Source organism: Vicia villosa, linkage group LG7 (assembly GCF_029867415.1).
Source record: "Vicia villosa cultivar HV-30 ecotype Madison, WI linkage group LG7, Vvil1.0, whole genome shotgun sequence".
Classification (NCBI taxonomy): domain Eukaryota; kingdom Viridiplantae; phylum Streptophyta; class Magnoliopsida; order Fabales; family Fabaceae; genus Vicia; species Vicia villosa.
Genome location: NC_081186.1, coordinates 100380964 through 100406420, shown reverse-complemented (window position 1 = coordinate 100406420; position 25457 = coordinate 100380964). Strand labels below are relative to the sequence as shown.

Genomic DNA, 25457 nt, shown 5'->3' with positions numbered 1-25457 from the left:
TACAAGGGTTCAAAGGAGGTATGGGATGTAGACCCTGATTACTGGAGTTAATTTGAGGTTCTTAGTGGTTTAAAGGATTTAGGGAACCCAAAAATGGAGAGTTTGTGGTATTAAGATGCAATGGATGATAAAGGGCTAGTATTGTTGAAAGATGATGAAGGAACAAATAAAATGAAAATCATAGCACTGATTAATCAAGTTGTGAATTTATATGTCATTCATTCGGTCTTACAACCTGATTATATAGAAGAGCCAATACTCTCTTAATAAATCAATGTAGGACCCAATGAAAGGAATGAAGAATGTGAGGTACGAGAAAATGATAGTTTGGGGGATTTGAATAGTGAAGAGAAGGACGAATTGTATGATTTGAATAATGGTGTAAAAGGTACTTTTGAAGATTTGGGCATTTTCGACGATTTGAATAATCTTAATGACAATTTTGATGAAGGAGAGACCACTGGCGTAGATGTTGCAGTTGACCAAGAAGATTCTTGTGAGGAAGTTAATTTGGAGAGGACCACTCAAGGCATTGACCAAAAAGACTTATGCGCATATGATACTTTAGGTGGGACCCATGAGGCTGAGGATGCAATAGTGGATATTACTATGGATAGGACCACTAATTTTATGGTAAGTGTTTAAGAAGTTGAAGTATTGGATGGTACGCCATATCTGATTCTTTCTGAAGAGAATGTAGTAGTTGAGGGACTAATCTTAACGATGATAAAGATGAAGGACTGGAAAGTTACAAAAAAGGTTGCAGTGATAGTGAAGACAATGAATTGAATGTGAACTTTGAGGATTCATATAATGATTACATAGGAGTTGGTGAGGAGATTGCAATTGATAATGAGGATGGAAATGCAAAAGATAAAGGAAAGGGAGAGGGAAATGGCAATGCAAAAGGTAAAAAAAAGGGAAAGGGCAAAGCAAAAGGAAAGGTGAAGGACCACATTTGACTGATATAATGGAAAAACAAAACAAAAGTAAAATGTAGGGATCAATAAGACACTTGCATACAGAGCAAAGTCACTTGTTGTTGACATTGTTGATGGTTCATTTAGGGATTAATATACAAGAATCCATGATCATGGTCATGAGTTGTTAAGGCCAAACCCTGCTTCTACAGTGAAAATTACAAGTTAACATATTCAAGGTGAAGTAGAAAGTAGTGAGCATCCAGAGAGGTCTTTGAATCCATATTTCTAGAGGATTTATATATACTTCAAAGCTTGCAAAGATAGTTTTTTCAAGTGCAGACCTATTATAGGATTGGATGGGTGTTTCTTAAAGGGCTATTATGGTGGATAGACACTACCAGTCATTGGGAGGGAACACATTTTCAAAGGATTTATATATGCTTCAAAGCTTGTAAAGATATCTTTTTCAAGTGCATACCTATTATAAAATTGGATGGGTGTTTCTTAAAGGACTATTATGGTGGACAGATACAACCAGCCATTGTGAGCGACCACATTCCAAAGGGTTTATATATGCTTCAAAGCTTGCAAAGATAGTTTTTATAGGGAAAACCTATTATAGGATTGGATGAGTGTTTCTTAAAGGACTAGTATGGTGCACAGATACTATCGATCATTGGGAGGGACCCAAATGACCAAATGCTTCCAATAGCATTTATTATTGTTGAGGGTGAAACCAAAGATTCATGGAGTTAGTTTTTGGAGCTGTTGATATCTTATCTGGGAGGTGTCAGACAATGTAATACTTATACATTTATAAGTGATCAATAAAAGGTACATAGATTGGGATGTTTTAATAATTTCTTACACATTTAGCAGTTTTAGACTTACACATTTATGATTTCCTGCTTTAATGGTAATGCAAGGTTTATTGCCAACACTCGATGAGTTGCTACCAGAGGTTGACTAAAGGTTCTATGTTAGGTAGTGGTATTATCATTAATGTGTAATTGTATTCTGTTTTCAGATATTGGTCCCTTTAATATGTAAAAGGTTGCACTTTTGTCCCTATGTTGTTTTTGTAAGCATTTATGCAACAATTTCAGCAAGAAGTTCCCAAGTTTAAAATTGAGGGAACTAATGCTACTCATGTAAATGTTTGGAAAAAAATATTCTTGAAATGAAGAGTGTTAATGAGAAGACATTATCTACAACCATGTGATGATATGCCAATGTTAAGATATTATGTACAACCATGACGTTTTTTCTGAAGTATACTTTGATGGAAATGGAGTTTGAGTGTTTGATGGAGAGTAAGATGCACACTAGTGGATTCTATGAATTAAAAAATATTTCAAAAAAAGGGAAACACTAGAGGAGGACAAACTGGAAAAAGCGTTAAAATTACTCAAAGATCATTCTCGCCAATGGTCACACTAGAGGGATTAACTCCTTCAATAAGTTAGTTAGCATACATTTTGGCTTGCATTTCATTGTTGTTTTAAATTAGAATATTGAGATATATCTTCTGATGGAGAAAACGACTACAAATTTGTTTGTTAATGAAAAAATTGTATGTATAATTTGAAAATAAAACTATTCCTAAATATGTATCAAACATATTTCTTGAAGAGGCGTTAATCCGTTGTAAAATGTTTTTAGTTGATTACATATAAAAATGTCCGGATGAGTATATTTTCATAGTAATTCCTTGAATATTTCTCAAACATCAAATAATATTTCATTCTCCCCTTACCTATGCTATCTCATTTCTCATTTTTCCATTCTTAACATGGAGAAAAATAATAGTTAAAAATTTCTCATCTAAGTCATTCCATTGAGTAATGAAATTAAGGTCTAATGAGTCGAACCAACTTTTTGTATATATTCCTATGTGAATAGGGAATCAAATTGAGTTTAAAAGCATTATCAACTATCCAATTTATCTTGAAATTACTTATCACATCCAAAAATTACATAAGTTGTAAGTGTGGTTCTTCTATTGCAACGCTAGAGAATTGCTTTTACAGTTTGTAACATGTGAAATATCATAGGATTAAATTCAAATTGGACATATGTATTCTATGGTTTTATGATTCATGTGTTCATGACATTAACGTAAGATATAACACAATCTCTAATGTTTTTGGATTCATCATTGAAACCATAAATGATAAATGGTTTTGCCATGTCACCTTTTGTCTTATTTACAAGTTAGTCTGTAGCAAAGACTCCTTTAAGAACATTTGAGTATTCTCTTTGAAATCTCCTTAAGATTCTTAATATTCTTTTACTTTCATGGTCTGCTCTAAATTATGTTGTAACTAATTTGTGCATACATTTGACACCAACAATCATAAGACAACTTAAGACTATGATGAATTGAAATAAAAAGTTGAATTATTTAATGACATTTTAAACCATTTAATTCCCGACCAAAATGTGAAAAATTTATTTGAATATAACACTTACAAGTGTATATAATCTTAACAAGTAATATAAGTTATATAATGATAAGAAAAAACTATTTTCATGAGGATTAATTTAAGAAATTTGATCAAACAAACAACAAAACATTTTAACTCACGTGGTACGAGGGCAAACAAATATATCATAAGATTAGTATTCTAACAAGATATTAAAACAGGATGAAATTCAAATATGGATAAATGATTGGAATATGATTCATTTAATATATTATAATAGAACACTCATATTTCAATTGATATCAACGACAAAATCAGAACAAAAATTTAAAATTCTATTAATAAAATTATAATAATTAATTAAAAAACAATTAAGTTACTATTGCAACTAACATTTTAAACCTTTGATTCGATAGATAAGTTAAGTTTGGGAAAATAACGTGTAAATTTTAAAAAACTAATAAATTTTTATTTGATAATAATCGCAAAAACATATTTATTTTATAAATATGCAATACATCTAGTCCATCTACGAATCAAACATAAACACGTGCAGCAGGGGGTTTAGGGTTATGAAGGGGGTTTGGACCAGATGGTACGTCTCTTAAAATACGACCAACATTACCAGGTTGCAACGAATGATGGTGACTTCGACGACGACCTTCTAGGATTTCTTTTGTGTTATAGTAACTATTATCAACCAAATCTTTCGAGCCTTGTTTTTTAAATAGATCAATTTTTTCATGTAGCATGAAATCACTATTTGCTTCAAGTATTGTTAAGGAAAAGCGGGTTGCACTTATTTTCCCATTATTAATTAACAATACGGATAGAGAAACATTGATCAAGAGAAGGTAGGAGAAGATGTTGTGCAACTTCATCATCTCTATTATATATATATATATATATATATATATATATATATATATATATATATATATATATATATATATATATATATATATATATATATATATATATATATATATATATATATATATATATATATATATATATATTGTAACAAGTAGAATATTATTTTACCTAATATGAACTTTTAAAATTTCCCTTCATATAAAAATGTATCAATTTTAGTTAAAAAAAAGGAATTTTATTAAAATGAAAATAGAAAATAACTATATATTTCTTTTTTTACATTTTAATAAAATCATTAAATCATTATTGTATCTTGACCAAAATTATACCATCCAAAATATTAAAATTTTATGAAAATTAGTCCTTTTTTAGATGCTATAAAGTTAATAATATTTACCAAATTTTCATTAAATTTTACTCTTTTGGATGGTTGATAAATAATATTTTGAATGGTATAAAATAAGTCATTTTAATAAAGTTAATAATACTTTACTAATTTTCATAAAACTTTAAAGATACAATAATGATTTAATGATTTTATTAAAATAAAAAATAAGAAATAGAGACTTATGTGTGTGTGTATGTGTGTGTATGTATGTGTGTGTATCATGTATGTATGTGTGTCTGAATGTATGTGTGTGTGAACACTTAAGTTATATTACAAAGTTAGAACCATAATCTAATTACGTAATAGAGATGATAAAGTTGCACAATATCTTTTCTTACCTTCTCTTGATCAATGTTTCTCTATTGGCATTGTTAATTAATAATGGGAAAACAAGTGCAACTCGCTTTCCCTTAACAACGGTTGAAGCAAATGGTGATTTCTTGCTACCTAAAAAAGTTGATAAACATAGAAAACAAGGCTCGAAAGATTTATTTGATAATATTTACTACAACACAAAAGAAATACTAGAAGATCGTGGTCGAAGTCGTCATTATTCGTTGCAACCTGGTAATGTTCGTCGTATTTTAAAAGAAGCACCATCACCTTCATAATCCCGAAGCCACTGGTACATGTGTTTGTGTTTGATTTCTGAATGAATTAAGACGTATTGCATATTTATAAATTAATAAAAGTTTATTCATGATTATTATCAAATAAAACTTTATTAGCTTTATAAAGTTTACATATATTTTTCTCAAACTCTAGTTATCTAATAAAAAAAAGTTTAAAATGCTAGTTTCTATAGTAACTTAACTATTTTTCTTTAATTATCACAATTTTATTAATAGGATTGTATAAATTATGTGATTTTATCGTAGATATCAATCGAAATATGAGTGCTCTATTTTTTTTATATTATTCTCAATATTTTTATTATATACTCTCTATGGTCACTATTAGAAATGAAAATAGTAAAATATAATTCACTTTGGTAACATGGGCGGATCCAGACATTATATATTAGTGTGGCTAAACATGAAATAAATTATGCATTAAATTATATTAAAAATAAGAAATAATATTATTTATAATAAAAATCAAATATGAAGGATTAGTAAATATGAAAGTGAGAGAGAAATTTGAGAGTTTGTGACAATGTTTCAAGAACCGAATTAAACTGGCCAATTGAAACGAGAACTGGATGGGGCATCAATCTAATTTGATTGTTGGATGGATCAAATACTACTCCAGTCTTATTTATAAACTAAAAAGACAACTATCACGCTTAATTAAATTAACATTCACTAATAATATTAAGTGATTAATACAAAGGGAGTAATGTCAGAGGGAGTAAGTTATTAAACCATTAAAAATCGACCAAAATCGATAAAAATTGACGAAATGGCGATTTTGAAAATCAACAGGTTAAATACTTAATTTTTTTCCTCAGACAAAACGACGCTGTTTTGATAATTTAAGAAATAAAAATGAACTAAAATATAAATAAACTTTGTTCAAAATTCATTTGGAACAACTTTACCACTCGAAAATTAAACTTATTACACAGTGCACTTATTTTGTTATTCAATTTATGCTACAATTAGATTTTGTTCGAAATTTATTTAAATTTGCATTTTATACTATTTTGTTGTGTGTGATAATTATATTTAGAACATTGGAAAGAGATAAAAATAAAATATATATTTTGTTGTTATACGCTACTGAGTAGGTTACTTGAGTGCATGGCCTCGGAGTTAGACCACCATGTTAGTACTACCAGACAAGTATAACGCCGCAGTATCGCTATCATGTACGAGGCGCGTCAATCGTCCTTTCTGACAGATATGGGACAATGATGATCTGGAACTCAAGGTAGGATAAGATTGGTATTTGTGAGATGCGGATCCAAATTCTCATAAGGTAGGTGGAATAAGAATCCATATGTCACGCACCATGATTGAGGATTATGTGAGCGGGTGCCAATGAGGTGGATTAGATTCTAATTCTACGCTTATGAGGAGACCTTGGATGGTCGGGACCATTTGAGAATTTTAGACTCTACATCGTAGATGCTTCTTGTTTTGTTGGAGTTAGTGAACCTTTTTTTTGCGTAGTGTCCGAGATGGGATGTGTTGTAATCATCATATTTCGACCAACGCATTGTGTAGCCATTCTTCAACATTGGTGATTAGTGTTAAATAGATGGAGTATATCTTGGATTAACTTTACGTGAGTTATATCTTGAGGAATATTGGTAGATCCTCCGAAATGACAGAATGTCAGTCTTGGTAAAGTAATGGCACATTCGTTTTTTAAATGCTGAGGAATTCAAAGGGGAATGTCCAAGGTGCAAAGTATGAATCCTTACATTGTAATATACACTTTAACCTTTTGAAAAAATGCATTAGGGTAGGCATCCAAGGAATTCAGTTTAGTGTCAGATTCAAAAATGAAAGGGCATTAGATGACTGTGTGATTGAAGCTCGATTGTGAAAGGATTGTTATACCGATTAAGCCACATGAATTATTGGAAGAGTTGCCATAACAGTTATACGATGGGGAAGTCGGTAAGGAAATACGAACTTATGTTCATTAAGTATTCGAATTTAGATCTTTTGTAACCGAAGCGTGTGGCTAAGTGCATTCAAGTGGACCTAACATAGAATGATGGGATAGTTAGTAACTTGATTTTAGGAATTACTCAACCTCGAGGAGTAGTTTTCCGATAAGTGTGTTTAAGATTCTAGCATTTGTCGTGTTTGGACGAATGCCGAGAAGAATTTTTGTTGTTGTTAAAAGTAATAAGTATTGTAGAGTAATGGAACTAATAGGATGCTAGACATAGCATGATTAAGAGGATTTCAAGAAGTATGCGGCCGATTGAGATCAGAGTAGCGCAACGGATAAGAGAAGGACCAACTAAGCCTATAGTAGGTGTGGGAAGACAAGTTGTACGACTGGGTTGAGTAAGGATATCATCCTTAGAGAAACTCGTCAAAACAATGCTTTGTTCGTCTCAAATTCTCAAGGATCCACCATAATCTAGAGAGGTATTAATGATGGATCGGTATATAAAAAGCATCGTAATTGGTGTGTGATCAGATGTTCATAGGTCAACGGTTGAGCTTATAAGTGTCAAGGGTTAGACGGGATATCGTGACCACATAAATTATAAAGATAAGTAAAGGATTCCTTTTGGCGTAGGCTCGTTGTGGCTATGCCTTGTGTAGTTATAGGCGTGCATGGAGACTCAAACGATCGTAGAAGGTTGACTGTTAGAGTTCACCTTTCGTTGACAGGAATTTGTGTGAAGTTGATTGGATATCAAGACCATTGAAGAATTGTACACCCTTATGACTTGCAGTGGCAGATATTTATCTAAGACTGAAAGGAGGATCAAAGTAAGAGTTTTGTTATACAAAAATGATAGACTTGGAGCAGGTTAATTTGAGCAACTAGGAATTAGAAGCCAAGACCAAGGAATTCAACAAGTATTTGTATGACACTGTATGAAATCATGTAGAAGCGACTATGGAATCTCGTCATGAGATAGAGACGCTGCATTAGAAATGTGTGGATTTGAGATAAAGCAAAAAAGCCAAGAAAAAGAAGTGGGAATCAATACCATGTGGTGAGCAAGGATAAACTTGGAAAACATTGAGGATGAGAATTATACAACCAGAAGAGATTGCTAGGAATTCTAAAGCTACACAAACTCGGTGCAAGAAGTAAAGGTCAGAGACCTTGGAAGGATCTTTTCCCAGGTATGTCAAGACAGAATATTAGAAGACATGTGTTCTGTGAGAACTAAGATTTTCAGTCAAAGATGTTAGGACACAAATGTATTGGTGAATTGTGTTTCTTCGGATGGAACAAATTTCAGACAAAGTCGATAGGTTTATTAAAAGGAAGAATGTAAGGAATATTTCATCCCCTCATTGGATGAATATGAAGAGTTTGTTGTCCTGGTGATTGAAAGGAATTCAAGGGAGAATTCTATTTAAGGGGGGAGAATGTTATACCTCAATCCTCCGACACCGGTAATTATCATTTAAATTGGTAAAATGGTGATTAGAAGATATTTTGGCCAAATAAATATTTATATATCCTAAGGACTTTGTTAGAAGTGGAATAAACGGCAAGATTGTAAATATGGCTTAGTTGGAGGGTAAAATGGACATTGACTTTTTACTGCATGGGCTTAAGGCTTTTTTGGTAGAGACATTATGTTTTAAAATAAGATTTTTAGTATAAGAGAAAGAAGAAAGAGTTTAAGATCAAGAGAGAAGAAGAGAAACTCTTGTTCATCATCTTCAAAACCCATTTTTGCAACTATGGTGCAACTTTCACTTACCAGATCCTAACCTTTTACTTGTAACTCCAACTTAATAAATTCTTAAAGTTCTGGAATCTACACAAATTTCGTTTCAATTTGCATATAAAATTCGCGACCTGGATGTTCTTGATGTAGGAGAAAAGCGAGTTTGAAGAATGGTGATTCTTGCTAAATTTGAGTAGAAGTGAGCTACGGGTTTGGTAGTGTTGGAAGAGGAAACTTGGCCAAATTGGTAGCTCAATGGCATAATAGAAACCTCTAATTATCCATTAAATTCAAGGTGAGTTCCATTAATTAGTTCTTGGGTAGATGGTCGGGGTTTTATGATAATGGGGATTAAGGTTTGAGAGTTGATTGCATGTGATTAGGTGTTGTTGATCATATTGATTGATTGCATGTTCTTATATGAACCTGTTTAATATATTGATTGGTTGCATGTCCTTATAAGAACTTGTTGATTATGTTGATCGATTTCATATCCTTATATGAACTTGTTAAAATTGTGTTGCTTGATCACATGTTCTTACATGAATTATGAAATGATTTGATTGTTGATGACATAAATATGCATGTTGGATTTTTTGTTATTTTATCTGCAAAATCATGTTAAGTATGAATATGCCATGTCTGGGTTAGCTTGGATTGAGAGTGGATTGTTTTGGAACTGATATAATGCAGGAAATGTAGTATTTTTAGCTCTGGTTCAGTGAGCAATCAATTGCTATAGTGGAGCAATCGATTGCACTATGCTCAAAATATGTGATTTTTACTTCTAGTTCAGTAAGCAATCGATTGCATGAGTCGAGAAATCGGTTGCACTATGAAAAATTGCCATTTTGTACATTTTGTTCAGTGAGCACCCCTAAGGGTTGTTGTAGAGGTGAAGACTTGGGTCTTGAGAGTGTGCTCCTCTTAAGATCCTGAGTTCCAATCCTGTTAGGTGTTATCAATTCTTGTGTTGAGTCAGTCTATACAAAACTTTTTTCTAGCTTTAAAGGGGCCCCCTGCTAGTGGACAGTAGGATTGGTCTCTCTTGGATTAGTCGGTCGTAAGTTCAGATACCAATATTTCCAAAAAAAATATGTTCAGTGAGCAACCGATGCACCATAGTGTAAATTGATTGCACCCAAAAGTAAATTACCCCTTTACAGTTTCAACCATAATTGAAGTTCCGTAACTCAGAACTAGGCGTCTTCGGAGGCATTGGAAATCTAACAGAAAGGGTTATGAGATTCCTAAGCTTCCATAACTTTAGAATACTCTTAATTAATAATAAAATCAAGTGTATGTCCATGTATCTTGATTAATAAAGATAAAAACTTGGTAAGGTGAATCTTAGGAAGCTTAAGCAAGAGTCGTGGATGGAAGTTGTCTGCTTTTTCCCTTTTATGTAACGCCCCGATATTTAATTATTTATTTAATTAGATATTTTGGAATATTTTTAATTAACTGGAATTTTATCGTCGAATTCGGAATTATTTTATTAAGTCGATATATTAAAATAATCGGATTTTATTTTAATGGAATATAAGTGGAAGTATTATTTTAACATTAAGTGTATAAATGACATTGGGCTTAAGTTATAGTATCATTAAGTATTAGGGGTGTGTTTCTATTAGACCCATTATGTGGTAGTGACTAAGAGGTAGTATCATTTGTCATTTTGGAAATTGAAGCATAGAGCTACCCGAGAAAGAAGAAAGAAAAGAAGGCTAGGGTTATGTAGGGGAGAAGAAGGAGACCAAGGTGTTGCTTTCAAGTGTCATTTTTCCTAAAGTTTCTATTGAAATTCCTTAGAGATGCACTCAATCCAAGGTAAGGGTGAGATTTTTACTACCTAAATGGGAATATGATGGATTGTATGTGGGTTTAGGGTATAGATTGGTCATTGTATTGTGTTAATTGTTGTTCTGTCTCTGTTTGCATTTGTTGTGTTGCTGTTGATTGTTAATGGAAATGAGAAATTGAATTTTGAAATAATAATATAAATTTGTGCGTATGAATGAAATGATGGATTTTGGTTTAATATAAATGCATTGCAATGACGTCGTCATGTTAATTTGGACGACCGACAGTCTTTGTGACGTCCAACATGGTTATCGACGGTCGGCAGGGGATGTTGGTTGGTGGTGTCGGGCGTCACCCTTGGTGTTGGGGGAGGGAGTTGTGCTGATGGGAACACTCACCATTGTGTCGAGTGGAACTTACCAAAAACTTGTCCCTTCTGTAATTATTTCCTATTTTCTTTTACGAACAGTAAATTATTAATTATTTGGATAAGGCATAATGGTACCAGAACTCAATATATACATTTTGATACAAGGAGTTAGTTGTGGAGTTATTATGCATAGACACATATGTATATGCAGTAAAGACTATAGTAGCGTGATGGTTCCCTGTTTCTTGTATCAAAACAGTAGTATTTTTAGGATGTTGGCAAATAGAAAAAGAGACAACTATTGTTGGTAAAACTATTATTTTGATTAATGTAAATTGTTTGGTGATAAATAACATGATATCTAATTTAGTTAGATGTTAATTGGAAGTTGTTTTGGCTTACTTGATATATTGGCATATTGTGATTATTTTGCAATTTGACCGAAAATTGTGATTTTGCTTTGGATGCTTTTGTTGAGGTTAATGTTGTGATTTGCCAATATGATTATTATTGTGCATTGTTATGTGGATGGCCTTATGGTTTGAATTCTAGCAAATTTTGATATTGTGTATATGTTGCTATGAATTGATAAGTTGTGTTGTGAGCCTTTGGCTAAAGTGGAACGATGTGATGTTGATATGTGACTGTTGTTGTGTTGTTGTTATGTCGTTGTTTCGTTGTCAAATTGTGGTCGTTGTATGTTGCCGCATAGCATAGCATAATATAAAGTTGAATGGTGTGATGTTAATATGTGACCGTGTTGAAGGCTTTGCCTTATGCCTCAGAATTACTGGCAATTTTCTAAGTTAGGAGTTTTACTCCAATGGTACCACATGCATATGCACAGTTGAGTCGCATTTGAGTCGTCGTTAGTTGTTGTTGGTTGAAGTCGTTGTTTATGCATTGTGATGCTTAGGTGTTAATTTGTTGAAGATGTCTATGTGTTGATATCAAGACTATTCTTTGATGATGTTCTTTGGGCTGTTTATGTTGATGTAGTGTGGGTGGTGATTCATTTATATTCTTTACCTAATATATGGTTTATCATAATCCTGGTTATATAGTTTAATATCTCACCCCCTTTTCTGTTGAATGTTGCCTCTACGTGGGTAACGTGCAGGTATTCCAGATGAGTAGCCGTTTCCGCTTATAGTCGAGTCTTGGGTGTCATTGCTCTGATACGTAGCACTTAGGGAGAAATGAACACTTACTTTATGCTGTTATTTGTTTATTGAACCTTATGTTGTATTTGAGGAGATGTTGGTATTGTTGCTATTTCATTATTCAAAGATGCTATGTCTTAATTGTTGAATCATTGAGAATCCATTGCATGTTGAACCTAAGTTTGGAACATGCTATGTGATCAATACATTTTGATGCATGTTCCTTTATGTTTTTACTTAGACATTTCTTTACTTTATTTTGGTTATTCTTATGTTTTATTATGTTTTTATATTTTACTTTATTTTTACCTTTAATTGATTTTCATACTTAATTTTCAGCTTCAGCAGCTTTCACGGAAACGATCATAACTGGAGTTCCAGGAATCCGATTGAGACGTTCTAATAATCGCCGGAAAGCTAAGAGAGAGAGAGAGCTACGACTTTCGTGTTGGAGTCGAAGTCATATTCGGAGCCTAAATTTTCTAAATTTGCGTTTGAAGCTGCAACACTAGTTTATTTTCAGTTTTGGGTCGTTAGTAGTGGGCCTGAGTTTTGTAATTTGACCCAGTTGGGTCATAAACGGTTTTGGCTGATTCTTTCTAGTACCTAGGTATGTCCGTACTGTTAATTCTGACTTTTTTACTTTTCACGAAATAATTTTGAATGCTTTGTACGAATGATGAGGAACTAATCCCCGAAGGCAATTTCTGCTGGTTACGGTTTCCAATACTTCGAGGTTTTTAATCTTTAATTCATTTTCTTTTCCCTTTCGATATTAATATATATGTCTTGTTTGCTTAATTCGAGTTATATAGAATATTATTGATTTATACCGATTGATTTATGTTCCTTGACCTTTATCGTACTTTATCGTTGCTTAATCGTTAAAGTGTGTATGTTAGAATCACGTTTGCTTAATTCGTGATTGTTTTTAATCCGTTTGCTTTATTCGGAAAATAGGAATGAAACCTTATAATGTCAATTTCGCTTGTTAATTGGTGTTGTAATCGGTAGGGGAATAGAATCCGCTTAGGGGATTGAAGTTTATTGAACCAGTGATAAGTCGGTAACCGAATCAGTAGAGTTGTCGTTTTAGCTTATTTACATAATCACTTATTTTAATCACTTTTTCACTTTGTTTTTATTAAATTGATCCTAAACCAAACCCCCCTAAATCGATTTTGATTAGTTAATATAATACAAGGATCCTTGCGATACGACTCGAGCCATTGTCGCTATACTATGCTTTTTAAAGTTACTCGTTTTGATTCGTGTGCGACAGCGGATCACTATGAATACTATGTTATTCATAAGTTGAGATATATGTTATGAGTTTTATTCATTTCAATCCTGATAGTGTTATGTATTAGTTTAAAAAGCATGACTGGTTTATGTTTGTTGAATGTGTGTGACATCCTGATTCTGTTGAGAATTTTTATACTCTGATATTTTCCGCATAAATGCTTGGGGTATAATTGGGGTGTTACATTTCCATTAAGTGGATACTTCCAAAATCCTACAATTTAATGGTGGTAGTAAATATGGACAAGGGGTTAGATAACAAACATAAGGACAGTAACCGCGGGTAGGAACGTTACATATATGTTGGCTACTTCTTATGAACAAATTTAAAGGATGCCCCTGTGCCACATATATTGCAGGCGTTCTCGGGCTTTGTTATGGGGAATGGGCCGACTTCGTAGTTCAAGAGCTATTCTTCGGGGATGAACTCCCAGTGATGTGTACCTCACCTTCTCCTTTTGTCGTTTTCCTTACGGGTGAAATTCTATGTGAGATTCGGGCCCTGGAAATTAGAGGAGTTGGATCATAGTGTTGATTCAATGTCGATTCCATAGTTCTCTATAGTCCAAATTCATTATTAACCTGATAGATTTAAATGTGTGATTTGGGACTTGTTTTCGACAACAGATAGGCAGGTAAACCTGGAAGACCAGACCTTGAGGGTAGCTTCCGACAGAAGGCTGGCAGGTAAACCCAGAAGACCTATTCTGGAGAAAACATGTACCTAATATATGAATATGTGATATCAAATTAGAGTATTCCATTGGGTGGTCAGTGGACACTTAATCGTGATGCTACGAGTTGATAGGCTCTCCTATACTAGATAGTGAGGAAACCTTAGGATCAATGATGGATTCGTAGATGATGCATGTATCCTGTAGAGCCGAGAGGACCCATAAGATAGGGGAACTCGCTGAGATTTAGTAATCTAATCCCATTCATCTTATTTTTTAGGTAGTATGCAAGATTGGGGTTTCGCTAGATGATTGGATCAAGAGCGTTATGGTCGGATGACGTGAAGATCGTACCTGATCATTTCTTCCGCTATGTATTATTATTTTTGTAGACATACTTATTGTATCCATCTTCGAGATTATTTTAAAATGTATACAGTTTATGTCATTAATTCTGACTTTTGTATGTACTCAGTACCAATTTTTAATATTTTACTGATATGATTCTAGATGCATATTGGTAGGGTATTAGAAATATGTACTATAATATCTATCTTTTGCAAGTTCAAAAAATTACAAAGTTATAGTTTTTTTTCAAAAATATATTGACCATTACTCAGATTATCAAAGGTATTCATTCCATCAATGTCAAGTCCAAACCTAAGGTTTCTTCGCTTATGGAAAAAATCTTAATAGAACAAATCAATTTTCTTCCACTTTAAAGAATCACATACATGATAAAATGTTCCATTGCATTTTCTTAATATTACAAAACATTCTCTTGATCCGCATAATTATTTGCAAGTACCGTGACACTTTGGTAGAAAGACTCTTCTTGCTTACATCTTCGTTATCACCACCACCATTGTCTTTCACCTTGTACCACAACTCCTAACACTCTGGAATTTAATTTAGTTTTTCATACTTTTTCCTTTATAATATGCAATCATTACGATATCCAAGTACTTTGATATAATTCAAACCAATGGAAACAATAACTTATTGGTCTCATAACTATGGTCTGACATCTTGTTACCTTCAAAAAGCATCTCTCTCAAAAATTCAAGAAATTATGTGAAACTTTTTTCTATCCACCCACTTTTTTCCTTTAGATTAAAAAGATTTAAAATTGCACACAATCATGTAAAATTTATGTACCCCTTACATAATGACTAATCCTTCTCACTATGTAAAGTATCATACATATGGGCTATCCCAAAATATTTTTCTCCAATTTCATTGATCATGTCTTATAGTCGATCATCCATATCTACATTAACTCTATGTCTTTGTGACAGTGCAGTTTGATTTTTATCCATTCACCATGCCACATCCATGTTGTATTATTTTGATTAATTCTATCACAATATAGGTGATTGAAATATTACTTTCTTCTCATGTTTTTTATATTGCCACATATAACATGAGGACCATAAAATATTCCGTTGTTGTTTGGATCTTTTCCTTTTGCGAATTCAAGAAACTTAAGTATTCTTTTCTCATACACCAGAGTTGATCCACTAGCTTTCATCCAATTACGATCCATAGTATATTATAAAATTTATATCAAATGCTTGTAAAGTCATGTCTCTTAAATTTAAAATTTGCTAAGTACAAAAACTTTAATAAGTTACATTTTAAAAAAAACATTACTACGATATATTAGCAATACAACAACTACAAAACAACATATAATATTCTCAACAATACAAAAACACAAAATGATTCTTAATCTTTTTCACACTCTCAGTAACAACAATATAAAACTTTAAAAACTTTTCTATATTTCAAAAACTAAACACTGCCTACAACAAAAGCACAACATCATGCAACATTAAAACTTCGGGTTGAGGATCTTAAGAACAATAACATCAAAATTAATATAAAATTAATAGTCGTCAAATATTTCACGTATTGTAAAAGTGAAATAGAAGATTCCAAGAAACAAGTTATGTGATTCCTTCTTGTGAGTTTTGTTTTTCCTTCCCTTGATTCATAGCAAAAATGAAGGAGGTTAATGAAGAAATGAGATTAGTGAAGATGAATTTTCGCTAAGGTTCTATTCGATTTTAAAGGATTTTTGCTAGGGCGTTACTTTGTCACGAGGGAAATAAACTTTAACTAGTTATGTTTTAATTTAAAAGGAATTTTTTTGACGATGTGTAGTATTAACAACCATGATGATTTCTTAAAACATTTCACCATCGTTACTTTTACCAACTGCGGAGAAAGGCGCACTTCTGTTTTAATATATTATAATATATTTGACGTAAATTGTCATCTAAGTCGAAAACTTAACGTGATATGTGTTGTCAAAGACGTTAAGTTTTCGACTATTACTAAACGGGTCTAAATTATCATATGAACTTATAAGACATAAGACATAAGCTATAAGCTCGAAAACATGTCTTACCAAACAGAGCCATTTGCCAAAAAAAAAGTCTTTACAAGACATTAATAATCTTTCAAATATAGACAAGTCTTAGTTAGATTACTCACTACTTCTAATATGGAGAAAGTTCACAAAGATAAATTTATCTGGGACAATGTTTTAAAAATCACACTGAACTGGTTGGTCGGACCGAGAACCGGAGTGATAACCGATCTAGTTTGATTATTAGACCAGATATGCTATTGAACCGGTAAGAACCGGTCAAAACTGGTGAATCGACGGTTTTAGAAAATCGACGGTTCAAATGCATGTTTTTTTTATCTTCACAAAACAACGTCATTTTCATGATTTTTTAAAATAAAAATAAAAATAAAATATAGATAAAGCTAACCTGTGCCCTATAGGCATAAGTTAAGAAACTCATAAAAAGAAAGTTTGTATTGAAAAAAGTAATAAAAAACATTAATTATAAGTTTTTAATGAAAAAATACACAATTTTCAAGTAACTTTTTATATATCTAACTCTCAACTTATGCCTTTGGAGCACAAGTTAACATTATCCTTAAAATAATTAGATTTTATTCAAACCTTATTTAGAACAATTTTTTTCATGTTTGCAATTAGACCTCATTTAAAATTTATTTAAATTTATATTTTGTATTATTGTGTTGTGAGTGATGATTATATTTAAAATTTGAATGTAAAGAACAAACATGTGAAATTATGATATTTTGAAATTTTACAATTTTGTAGGTGTTGTGATATTTTTTAGAGACTGAGTCATCCAATTCAATCGATTTAATAAATATATAGTATTGTAATAGAGATTGGTTTATTCAACGGAGTTATCCGGTTTAATTCGATTTAGTCATGCGGTTTGACGAGTAACCCAGTTATTCAACTAATGAATCAACGACTCAATATCCTCACCAATTTGATGACCGGTTCGGTTTTTAAAACACTAATATAAAATTCAATGAATAGATACAAATTTGCTCATTGTTGGAAACTGAGCCACCCTATTTATCTTCATATGAAAGAAAAATCTAAAGAACACTTGTTTTTGTTATCCATTCAAATTCTTTTAAGTTAATTATTGCAAAATGGTAACTAACCGTGTTATGTTTAATTAATTCAATTAACATATTAATTAAAATTAAGATACTTCATATAAATTTGAACTTAGCCTAGACATGACAACAAAATCCTTATATGTGGGTTTTCACCCGAATCTGCCCCGAAGTTGATGAGAAAAATCCGTTTTGACTGAATTTGGTTCGGGTTTGGATTTTCCTCGATTACAAAATATGAAGACGGGTCGGATAATGAGGACACTAGTATCCACCTCGAACCCGCCATGTTTATTTCATTGTGTATATTATTATATATTTTTGATAATTTTGAATATTAAATACGTGGTAAAAGTTTTGATATTTTGATATTTATTTATTATTTAGAATATTTGAAATGTATGTTTGAATTTTTTTAAAATTGTTTCATAATTGCTAGTATTTATAAAGTAATTTTATTTTGGAAAAAATAAGTATTTTTATTAAAAAAAATTGATTTTACTAAATGGATGGTGGCGGAGCGGGGATACCTGAACCCGTTTGGGTTTGGTTTGAGTTTTATTTTTTCATCTCCGTTTGAGTTTGGGGCGGGTAACGAGGATTGTTTGGGGAATTCGGGTTTGGGTTTGGGGAAGGTAATAATCGTCTACGACCCGCCCCGTTGCCATCCCTACTTGAGCCAGTAACTTAGGATCTGACATCCCTCCATCTCTATTACTAATAGATATCTCTATTCTATTATACTCCCTCGTCTCAAAGTAAATATCACATTTGAAAAAAAAACTGTCTCAAAATATTTGCCACTTTAGATTAGTAATGCAATTTTACATTTAATTCTCCAATTGTACCTTCTACTAAATAGTCTTAATTTATTATTTTCTCACTTAACATTAATGCTAAGTTAAATACACCAATAGTTAATCAGGATGGTTCGATAAATTTACTATTCTCTCTTTCATTTATTATGATTTCTTAATTTGTAAGAAATGGTAAATTGCGACAAATAATATGAGACAAAAGTAGTTTGATATAAGAGTATACAAAAGAAAATAATAAATTGAAAGAAACATTCACATGTAGTGATGGTAATAGATAGAGCTTGGACAGAGTACTATAATACCCTTCCCCATGTCTATAGTACCCGTCCCCATATATGTAACTTTAAAAAATTTTCATTCTCGAACCCATACTCGAGTGAGCATCAGCGTTTGTACTTGTACTTTATTGATACCTAACTACTCATACCCATTCCTGTTTATTTTATCTACATCTCTAATAATAAAATAGATCAATTATAATTTATCATGTTATTTTAAATTTTTTCAACAATATTAAAAATATTTCAAGGATGTTATTATTGAGTTAATAAACATATAAATATTTATATTAAAATGAATGCAAATTTAACAATAATATATTTAATAAAATTAATAAATTAACATGTCTACGTAATAATAAAAATAAAAACATATAAATATATATTATACGAGTATATGCAACGAAATTCAAGTACCCGTGTCATTATCCACTTATTTTAGTAGGTATCTACCTGAATCCATACCTATACCCAATTTTAATAGTTTTTATCTTATCCATCGTGAGTATTTTTGAATTGCAATCCTTATTCACATGTATTTGTAAATCACATAAATATTTTTAAGAAGCAATAATAAATTATAATAAATATTTAATCACAATTAACCAAAAAAATATAAAAATTAAAATTCAATTTCATAACATTCTTCGGAAGCAACACATTATTCATCCAAACCCAGAAAAAGAGAACTCGATGACTCAGATCTTACAGTAGAAGAAAACCACACTCTCAGAGCTCAGAAGAAGAAGAAAATGTCGCAACCGCAACAACATCTCAACAGCAACATCCCTGTAAGCGAGATTTTCTGGACTCTCGTCGACAAAGCGGACAAAAAATTCTCCAAAATCAGAGACTTACCTTACTACCAACGCTCCAGGTACACTTCAATCCAAAACCCTAATTCCTCATTCATTCAACATATTTCTCCAATTCTTCAACAATCGCATTCTGTTATTTATTCACAGGCACGATACGTATTTCTCCAACGTCTTCAAAGTCTACACTCAGTTATGGAAATTCCAACAAGAGAATCGCCAGAAGCTAATCGAAGCCGGCTTGAAGCGCTGGGAGATCGGAGAAATCGCGTCGCGAATCGGCCAGTTATACTTCGGACAGTACATGAGGACTTCTGATTTTAATTACTTATCGGAGTCTTATATTTTCTATGAAGCTATTTTCACTCGTGATTATTTTAGAGACGGTTTGTTTCAGGATGTGAATATTGCGAATAAGCAGTTGAGGTTCTTGGCTAGGTTTTTGACTGTTTGTTTGCTGTTGAATCGGAGGGATGTGTTGCAGAAGTTGGTTGATCAGCTTAAGGTGTTGGTGGAGGAGTGTAAGAGAGTGTTTCAGGATAGTGATTTTAAGGAGTGGAAGGTTGTTGTGTTGGAAATTGGGAGGTTTTTGAAGGCGCACACGGGTTTTATGAATGTTAGACCGTTGAGATATAGTTTGGTTTTGGATTCTCATCCGGATAATTTGCCGCATGTTCCTGTGGCTGTTGCGAAACGGAATTTGAAATTGCGAGATGCTGTGTTGAGTAGCTTCCATCACAATGAGGTAAAAATGGGTACATTACAATTTACAACACAAATTTTTGTTTGAAAATGATTATGGAAAAAACTGACATGTTTATAAGTTGCTTTTAGGCTCCTCTAATTAGCTTGTAGAAATAGCCTTTACAGAGATTATGCAGGGTTTTCTCTTTGATTGTAAAAAGAGTTTATACTTAAGCACTTATACAATAAACTTAATTAAATTGTTTACCATCATACCCCAAAATCAATAAGTTAGGTTTCTTACTGTAGGTAAAATATTATGGATTTTCATTACTATTGGTTTTAAAATGTGAATGTGATGAATTCTGAACAGGTTAAGTTTTCGGAGCTCACTATTGACACTTTTAGGATGCTTCAATGTTTGGAATGGGAACCTAGTGGCTCGTTTTACCAATCTAGTGGCTCAAAGCTTAGTCAGAATGGGGCGACTGGGACTGGTCGTGTTAGTTACTTACAAGATATTGCTGATCCTACGTTACCGGCGAACCCACGGAAAGCTATATTATACCGTCCTTCACTGACGCATTTCGTAGCTGTAAGTATGAAAAGATATATGTTATTCTTTATTTGCTTTTCCATGGACCTATAACCATGTAGTTCTTGGATCAAATCAGGCTTCTGGTTCCATTCGATAATTGTTCAGCTATTTGATGTGATATGTCCTTGAATGCTCAACATTAAGTTTATAGCCTATTATACTTGTAATCTAGGTCAAGTACAAATAGTGCAAACGGTGAAGTGTCTCACAAAACCATGTCGACTTCCTGGCAAGAGTATGATGTTTGTACAATGATCTCCTCCTCATGAGGCTGTTAGAACCAGGGCCTGAGATTCTAGTTGTAAACTAATAATATTTTTCTTTATGTGTTGAAAGAATTAAGCAATATGTTGAAGTTGAAGCTATTTAATTTTTTTAAACAATAAATACAGAAAGAAGCTGACCACCTCTAACATGAAATGTAGGGACTTGTGTAGCATTGGTTACTTTTTTGTTCATCCTAAACATTTGTGTGAATTCAAAAGCATGCTTTCTTGGTTTAAACACGTGGGTAGCATTTTACTCTCTTCGCATCCTCCCAAAATTTCATATGAGGGATGGAGGTGTTAAGAAAATTTGGATCAAGCCATTTATTCTGTTAAGAAAATACTGGCCTTCCCTGCTTTTTTGCAACTAGTAGAAAAGGGTTCATGATATCAGTGTGACTTTTCTTCAATTCTTTTTTTCCCTAGATCACAAGTTATTTGAGTATATAATATTGTTTTTCATTTTAATGGCTAGGTTCTTGCCACAATTTGTGAGGAGCTTCCATTGGATGGTATTCTCCTTGTATATTTATCAGCTTCAGGTTAGATATCCTCTATTAACCAGGATTTCAAGAATGACAATGTGTTAGTTATATCATACTTTGACATCATTATAGTTCCTCTACTGAAAGGTGAACTCTCTTTTCTACATTAAATGCAGGAGCAGGATCTAGTGGGGCTGGACATAATGAATCTGGTTGTTTAAACTTTGGCTCCCGTGGAGATAAAGGTACATTTTAATTTTTCATGTACTTACATTCTTGTAAATCCTATTCTTGCTTTGTTAGTTTAGTTATTGCAAATGATAGCACTTATTGTCAGACACATTTCCCACTATAAAAGGATATTATTTCTTGACCAAGAAAACACATGTATATGTTTTTTATATATGACATTTTAATTGTCACTAGTGGCCTCCCCTTGGATTAATAGTCGTAATAGTTATGTAACTTATGTTTATGAACCCATGCAATGTTTAAGTGTCCTGATAGTTACTTGTTTAAATTGGTTCTTTCCATGAGTAGCTTGGAGTCACTTGGTGTGCTAGTTGGCTTAAATAGGTTCAAGCATATTGAAGAGAGGACTTAAAACCCAAGGATTTAACATTAGTTATGGGCTCACTATCGATTGAAATATAGTGTCATCTTAACTGTCCTCCAGTGCTTGAATCTGTATTATGATGATATTACAAGTTTTCTTAATATACATGGTTTTATTAGAAAATTAGACTACTTTAACTGAATTCCTTTTCAGGATCAAACTGCATATATCCATCTGACTTTCTACCGTTTACTAGAAGGCCACTTCTTTTAGTCATTGATAATGAGAACAGCAAAGCTTTTAAGGCAAGCCTTACCACTTCAGTCATTTTTTCTTGATTGTTTGATAAAATAATTTATTGAATTTACCACTTGTATTTGTAAAAGTTTATTAATGCCCACTTTACCCTATTATTTGGTAAGAATTAATGGTACTGCAATATCATACTTGTCGCAAAAAATATTAAGTTATTGAGTGCTAGTAACATATGGATTTAGAAAAGATCGTACATCGACAGCTAGGTGGTTTGATTTCCCAATTCAATTGCAGTTCCTAGTGCCTACAATGATGTGACATTAATGATGTCAGAGGAACACCAAATATTTATTGAAAAATCTATGGCTGTCACCTTTTCTTTTTTATATATTTTATAGGTTCTCCCGGAAATGGTGGTTATCCTTATCCCACTCTTTTCCATCACTTTTGGGGGGTTGGCCGCAAGGCACCTTTATCTGGAATTTTCAAATATGTTTTTTCTTAGAGTATTGTACAATTGGTTATTTCAACTATGCTTAACTAATTTTGTTTTTTGTGATCAAATTTGCCTTTTTCACTTCTTACAACACACTTGACAAACAATCAATAGAATGTGCAGGTCATAGCAGAGGCAAGTAAAGGAGAGTCAGTGGCAATGCTCCTTTCTCCAAGCCGTTTGCCTCCTATGGTTTCTGATTTCTCACATTCCTCAAATGGGAGCTTATTCACCATGTTTCTTACAGCTCCGCTGCAAGCTTTCTGTCTGCTGCTAGGATTTTCAGGCACTGAAATTGATTTGGTATGTCTTATTATTCCTTCATGCTAGCTGAGTTCCTTGTTTTTTTTTGTTTTTGTTTCAGTAAATTTTTTTTATTTTCTGGAAGTGGGAAATTTCTATGCTCGGTCCTTCATTCAGCAACTTAAAATTGATTTCAGGACTTGTACAATAAAGCTGAAACCCTGCTCTCGTCATCATTAAATAACTGGGGATTGGCTTTGGCATCATCAGACACGCTTGATCCAGTTTGGGGACAGGTTTTAGGCGATCCCTTCATAAGGAGACTTCTTTTGAGGTAAAGTTTGCCTTCATTTTTTTTCTGATGTTTCTCGATTTTGTTATTGTAATTTCCATAAGTTCTCTAATAAGCATGTATCTTTATGATTCCTACCTTGTGCAGATTCATTTTTTACCGACAAGTATTGACCTTGTATGCACCAGTTTACAATGATAACGAATTTCTTCCAACATGTGTCCCTTCTCTTCCGACACCTGTCCTGCCCCCAAGCTACTCGTATCAAAGTGTAATTCTGCATCTAGCCAGCATTTTTAGTGCAACTAAGCACTTCATATTTTCTGATGATGTTTCTCCTGAAACTGTATCTACAAATGTGGATCAGTTGTGAATTGTGTAGTCTTTGAATCAACAGGGGATCCAATTTCCAAGATAAGCAAGAACTTCACTTAAGAAGCACATAGTGTACATAGCAACTGAGAACTGATTTCTATCAACATGTGTCAAAATGTTCCAATTTGTGGAATTTCTGATTAATGCTTTTCAATGTATGAAGTTTTTTCTTGCTTTAAAATTAGAGGTGGACAAAATATAAAAATACAACAAATCATGATAATTTGAATTGCACAACATTAATGCTTTTCAATGTATGAAGTTTTTTCTTGCTTTAAAATTAGAGGTGGACAAAATATAAAAATACAACAAATCATGATAATTTGAATTGCACAACACAACTTTTGAACTAATGAATTAAATTAAATTTCGAAAAACAAGTTTGAATTTTTTTAAACTCTTGATCCTTTTTTTTTGGGTACGACTTTCCATTCAAAATTATAAAAATACGGAAGGAAAAATTGTCTAACTGCTAATTCTTTTTCTACTACAAACAAATTTAATTAATTAATTAATATTTTTCTGAAGATATTTCTGAAATGCTATATTACTTTTAAATTCTACAAAGTGTTGGAAAATTAGTATAGCTCAATTCGTATGTCAGTTTCGGGTGTTGCTCATACAACCCTTACTAAGCTCAATCTCTATGTCGATTTTAAATGGATTGTTCATTTGCACCCTTACCAATTCTATTCCATCTTGTTAAAAAAAATTGAATTTAAATTCGGATGCACTATAATACAACAAATCACTTGATTTGAATTGTCATTTGTTTACAAATATGTTGGATAATAAACTCTGGATTTCCCCTTTTGACACACCTATTTAAATTATGTGATCAATCTTTCCCTCCCATATTATCTTACATTTGAAATCAGCTATAGAAACACCAACAAACCTCACCTATTTAAGTTATGCCGTCAATTTTTCTTTCTCATATTCTCTTTTACATTTGAAATCAGCTCTAGAAACACTAACAAACCTCTCAAAAAGCTGAATTCATCATTCTTTCAACCATTCTCTACATTTCTACTCTTGTTCATTCAAGACAAGCAAGCAACTTCATTAATTTCTACTCCAATACATTCAAGACAAACACCTCCATCTCTTACATTTGATAAGTTTTCCACTTTTATTTTTTCTTATTTTGATACATGCAATACAATTCTTTAATACCTTCTAGTTAAGCTACATTAGATTAATCAAATAAAAATGCAATACATTATTTCTCCTACTTAAAATTGGTTTTAATTTAGGTCCTTTGAAGTTTAGGGTTCATACTTGACGCATTTCTGTTTTGATTTATAACCATGTACACAAATAACAAAATCCAGATTGCTTATATATAACTTGCCATTCTGTTTGTTAATTTTTAAAATGCATCCTAATATTATGATTATGACATGCCATGTTTGATTATAGAAAAATAGTTGATGACATTGTAAAACATCAATCATCAAACATCCTTGTCATGCCAGAATATTAATCCAACCAACATTTCCAAGTTCAACAAATGCAAGATTCTTTGCCAGCCAGCAGACATGGTTGCCACAAGATCAATTTAATCAAGATTTGCAGTCTCAAATGG

At 32.4% G+C, this 25457-nt stretch overlaps 1 protein-coding gene across 1 annotated transcript; it reads left to right on the top strand.

Moving 5' to 3' along the window:
* The first annotated feature begins 19435 nt into the window (after nt 1-19435).
* Nucleotides 19436-24050, top strand: LOC131616162 (uncharacterized). Its single transcript, XM_058887420.1, has 9 exons — nt 19436-19681; nt 19770-20364; nt 20677-20898; nt 21643-21709; nt 21829-21897; nt 22422-22513; nt 23083-23262; nt 23400-23536; nt 23642-24050. The coding sequence occupies exons 1-9, from the start codon at nt 19557-19559 to the stop codon at nt 23865-23867; spliced, it is 1713 nt and encodes a 570-aa protein (XP_058743403.1). The 5' UTR covers nt 19436-19556; the 3' UTR covers nt 23868-24050.
* Nucleotides 24051-25457: the final 1407 nt, after the last annotated feature.